General features: G+C 35.4%; 1 protein-coding gene across 1 annotated transcript; it reads left to right on the forward strand.

The window, feature by feature from the left end:
• The first annotated feature begins 247 nt into the window (after positions 1 to 247).
• LOC100379082 (programmed cell death protein 6-like) lies at positions 248 to 5525 on the forward strand. Its single transcript, XM_002741534.4, has 5 exons — positions 248 to 361; positions 1082 to 1143; positions 1259 to 1462; positions 4400 to 4509; positions 4875 to 5525. The coding sequence occupies exons 1-5, from the start codon at positions 264 to 266 to the stop codon at positions 4974 to 4976; spliced, it is 576 nt and encodes a 191-aa protein (XP_002741580.1). The 5' UTR covers positions 248 to 263; the 3' UTR covers positions 4977 to 5525.
• The last annotated feature ends 207 nt before the right edge of the window (positions 5526 to 5732 follow it).

Consider the following 5732-nt stretch of genomic DNA (forward strand, 5'->3'; position numbering starts at 1 on the left):
AGATTTGTATGACAACAGCGAAAAATAAAACCACGTGCCCCCTAACTCGATGATAAAACGCACATCGTTTAGCTTCTAACGCTAAAAATGCAATAAATCGCGCATTCAGACACGATTTATAGATAAATGCTGTGAAAGTAATACACTATTCAATGTAATCGAAGATGTAATATCAAAATAACGGAACAATAAATAATGTTTAATGTTCAAGTGTCCGCCTGGTCTACGACAATATTACGTCAGTGAACGAGGATTCGGTCAAAATGGCGTACCAACAAGGTTACGGTGGTGGCGGATACGGTGCCCCACGACAGCCCCAACCTGGTGCCGATCAACAGTTTCTGTGGGGAGTTTTTCAAAGGTAAGGATGTTGAGGGAAAGACAAACTTATTGATGTACGCTGTATTTCGATTAATAGAGCTACTGGCACTGGCGTTGTAACTCGGGCCCGCAGTACTCTGATCATTGTCCCATGGAGCTCCATGATTGTCCGAAGGTCGAAGTGACGATACCACACCTATTGACCTAGGCTATCATTATACTTTAAACCAGATGGTAATCATGTTATGATGTATTTTGTTGATATATCATAATGAGGGTAGTTTCTTGACTAAAATATGTTACATTAATTAATAATTATCATTGATGTGTCTGAAGACACCCATCTCCATTGTGTCATTCTCTTCGTGGATACAACTTTGTATGTGACGTCACCAGTACCATCAGGAGACATTCTACATTACACATGCTATTCCAATGGGGATCCACAAGGAGACCAGGAAAGATGGTGATGATAATTAGAAAATATTGGTCATAAAACCAAACTACAACATTCTTCATATTTACGTAACATGAGGGATGGTGAGGTGTAAAAGCGTAATACTTGGGGTATATATTTTAATTGTTGAAAAATATCTGCATGAAGAGCATTTATTTTGCCTTTCAGATCAAATGTATTTTCTGTTTGCAGTTTTCTGTTTGTGTCTCCAATATTCTCAGCTTACGGGAGTTTTTCTAAGCTTTCTTTGATAATTATTATTATTATTACAATAATTACCAACTCTTTTTATGATTATGATAGAGTTGATAAAGACCGAAGTGGACAGATATCATGTGATGAATTACAGCAAGCATTATCGAATGGTACGTAAATATGTTATTTACATGAAAATAAACTAAAAATAAAAACAAAGGAAGTATTCAATTCAAAATAATTTCATAATAATCTAAATCACATTAATTATTTTCACTATTGCAGGAACATGGAATCCTTTTAACCCGGAGACCGTCAGAATGATGATCAATATGTTCGACAGACAAAACAAAGGCACTATTAATTTCCAAGAATTTGGTGCTCTCTGGAAATACATTACCGATTGGCAAAACACTTTTCGTAGCCATGATACTGATAATTCTGGATTTATTGACAAAAACGAGCTGAAAAACGCTCTAACTGCCTTTGGTAAGTGGAGTAATTATAAATGATACACTCATGGTATGTGTTGTCTGTACTGTACCATCAGTGTGTACTGAAACCGCTTCATTAGTCCCCGTTCGGACGTAGTCCGAAAACGGGGACTTATGTTTTGCCCTGTGTGCGTCCGTGATCACCTGTATCTCGAACATGCATGGACCGATTAAGTTCAAACTTCACTCATACATCACACATTATATGGGACATATGCACATGCATTTTGTTCATGATCCGATTAACGATAGCCGAATAGCGGCCATTTTAAGGCCGAAAATGCATCAAAATCGCACATTTTCACCATTCCGGACCTGGATCTCAGTTATGCATGGACGGATTTTGTTCAAATTTGGTACATACATTAAACATAATAGGACCTTGATGCACGTCATTTTTTTTTTTGGATCGGGCTTGAAATGGCCGACTGACGGCCATTTTGTTTTAAAGAATTCAGTTCTGGATCCGTATCTGAGACATGCCTGGATTGATCGAGTTCAAACTTCACACACACAAGGTACATCATGTCACAAATATGTATGTGCATTTGTTTCATGATCTCATTAACGATAGCCAAATGGCGGCCGCTTTAAGGCCGAAAATGCATTGAAATCGCACATTTTCACCATTCCGAACCCGGATCTCAGTTATGCATGGACGGATTTTGTTCCAATTTGGTACATACATTAAACATAATAGGACCTTGATGCACGTCATTTTTTTTTCGGATCATGTTCGAAATGGCCGACTGGCGGCCATTTTGTTTTAAAGAATTCAGTTCTGGATCCGTATCCGAGACATGTCTGGATTGATCTAGTTCAAACTTCATACACACATGGTACATCATGTCACAAATAGATATGTGCATTTGTTTCATGATCCGCTTAACAATAGCTGAATGATGGCCATTTTAAGGCCGAAAATGCATCAAAATCACGTATTTTCACAATTCCGGAACCGGATCTCAGTCATGCATGGATGAATTTTGTTCAGATTTAGTGCATATATTAAACATAATATAAGCTTGATGCATACCAATTTTTCTTCGGATCAAGTTCAAAATGGCCAACTGGCGGCCATTTTGTTTTAAAGAATTTAGTTTTCGATCCATATCTCGGACATGCCTGGACAGATCAAGTTCAAACTTCACATACACATCATACATTATATCATACATATGCCTGTGCATTTGGGCCAGTCCTTTTAAGGTCAAAAATTGCACATTTTCACCATACCGGAACTGAATCTATGTCATGCGTGGGCAAATTTAGTTTAAATTTTGTGTTGAAAATGGCTGACTGGTGGCTATTTTGTTTTACTGAATGCAGTTCAACATCCATATTGTTGCTGCTTTGAATGTATATGTCACTCAAATATGAACGGAACGGGGACGTGTCATTGACAATGACTTGTTTTTGGTGAGATTACAGCAAGTCTCAGAAGTATTGGGGAAGCCAACTTGCAAACTCGCTAGCGAATTGCCTAACTGCTTTGGTTTTGATTGAATGGTCGGCTTTTGAATCTTGCTGGCGCTGTCCTGTGGTCACGCCCACTCTGGGTGAACCTATATAACAGTAAGGGACAGTCGTCATACTTTAGTTGTCTCTTTATTTGGTTTCAAGCGGTGTTCAAGATGGCTACCCCCCATATAGTAAATATCAGTGGATTAATCGCATTTATCATATTATCACTTGTACGCCAGCTGACATGGAAACTACTTTCACATTATCACGCCTCGCTGCAGCAAATCATTCAGGGGAATCCAGACATGTACCAGGCTACGTAAAAGCATTCTATGTTCCCTAATGCAATACTAGTATAGACTTGCCCTGAGTGGACGCGACCACGAGTCGGTGCCAGTGAGATTCGAAAGCCAACTGTTTAGTCAAAACCCAATCAGTTAGGCAATTCGCTAGCGAGTTTGCGAATTGGCTGCCCCAATACTTCTGAGACTTGCTGTAATATTTCTGATATTCACAAGTCATTGAAAATGTATTTTTATCAGACAGTCACGAATAATTCACACTTTTTAGACATTACTCATGCATATCGTTTAAGCTACTGAGAACACACAGCTGCACTTAAAAGCGCCTATGGACAATGAAATAAAAGTTTTATGATGAAGATTTTAAAATAAAAAAAGCCCACAATATTAAACCAACTTCAATTTATCCAAAACAAATCCTTTAAGGTTCGAGTCGAATTGATGTTTATGTCATGTTCGTCATACATTATAATATATCAATGATTATGATTTCATACCGTCCGAATACCGAACATGAAAAAGAAATTGGGTCACTGAATAATATTTTTGAAATACAAAAGTCCGAAATATCTTGGAAAATGGTCAAAATTGTGATTTTTACACTTGTTTTCTATGGAGAGATTATTCATTCATATCTAAAATTTTTGCTGTTTTACGTGAGATGAAAAAGCCATATATTAATGTTGATAACATGTATGAAATCTAACATAAACTCATTTCAAAATTTGACATAATTTAGTGATACTAATTTCCCATTATATATACCAGTAATGGGATTTTATCTCCCATAATGCATTGCATATATTTGCAGTAACATTTTCAACAGTGCAGAATTTGAATTCAACTGGAACTGTCATAAGGATTTTATTCTTAATAAATAATATTTCAGAAAAATGGGCAAACGCAAATCATGTATGTCTACACTCAATATATAGTCAATAAAACATTACATTTCTGTTTTTAGAGTTTTTGCTCTGGGCTATTGTGCAGTGTAGCTGTACTCTTTATCTCTATGCATATAATTTCTGATCGAGTGTGATTTATCATGCGCCATTACAAAATACAGAAGTGAGACTCAATCTTTGTGATTTTTAATAATTTGATAATATGTATCTTTAAATAAATACTTATTGAATATTTGTAAAAAATAACTTTTTTTCCTCCAGGGTACAGATTTTCTGACTATTTCTATGACATACTTTTGCGTAAATTTGATAGACAAGGGAAAGGAAATGTTGCCTTTGATGATTTCATCCAGTGCTGTATTGTAATACAGGTAAAATATCAAAATTATTTTGTTAATTAATTTAATACTATATTAGTTCTGCCACTCAGATTACTCAGCTCCAAAAATCACATTTTTGAAAGGTGTCGCCTCACCACTAAAAAAAAAGACTCACCACTAAAAAAAAAGCAATGATAGATGGGATACATAATATCCAGGAATCGATATACGAGGCAATCTGTTAAAGACTAGTCAGCAATTGAGATGTGTATTACGCCTTCATATATTTTTTATTTATCTTGCCTGTATTGGTAGTGAAGGAAACATATTTTGATTTTTTGGTAAAAATGAATTTTTATTAAATTTTATCATTATATATTATCAATCATTTACATGTATGTATGTTTATGTTCCAGACGCTGACGAGCTCATTCCGCCAGTACGACACCAGCATGCAAGGACGCATCACCATCAGTTATGAACAATTCTTGGCAATGGTGTTTAGCATCAAATCGTGAAAAAAATAAATTAATTTTTTTAAAAATCAAAATTACTCAAGATGGTTGACTCCCTCTCAGATAAGAGAAAAAAAATGATTCTAATTTGTTTGTCTCATTAGTGGTATTTATGGTCACTCGATATATGGCACACTGTCACCTTAACCTTGTATTTGCATGACTTTGCAAAGGTCACTCATCCTCAAACTTGTATGTTCCCACAAACATGCTTCAAGTTCATATCAATTTACAAATATTCTACAATATAGTAATGTATCATTTTTAATAATATTTTATTAATAATTTTACAACCTGTACATGATGATGATTTTATCTCAAAGCCTAATCTACATTTTAATTATCAATTGATCTTTTTAATTATGTCTGTTTAATCTGTCTAATAGACGAGTTTTGGGTTTCCTGGCTGCTTTGTTACCATGTGTGTGAAAGGGTCAGATCGGCGTAGATTCACTTCTAGTCAGCTGAAATAAGCAGTATTAAGTAGACATTTTATTATACTAGCTTCATTTTTGTTCCAATCATTTAAAACTTTACAAAATTTCCATAAAATACAGAAAAAAACGTTTTACATTTACACACACACACACACACACACAATCAATTTATCGGGTATACCATTTTGGTATTTCTACGTGCCTTGTAAAATATTTCTGGGACCTCATACAATCATGTCTATTCAGCTTGAAAAAAAACAAAAAAAAAACTGAGGCAAACTGGCTGTAGGATCAGACATGGAAATCCCTTTCTGACACCCTC

The sequence above is a fragment of the Saccoglossus kowalevskii genome, chromosome 6 (assembly GCF_978046115.1).
Source record: "Saccoglossus kowalevskii chromosome 6, keSacKowa6.1, whole genome shotgun sequence".
Taxonomy (NCBI): Eukaryota; Metazoa; Hemichordata; class Enteropneusta; family Harrimaniidae; genus Saccoglossus; species Saccoglossus kowalevskii.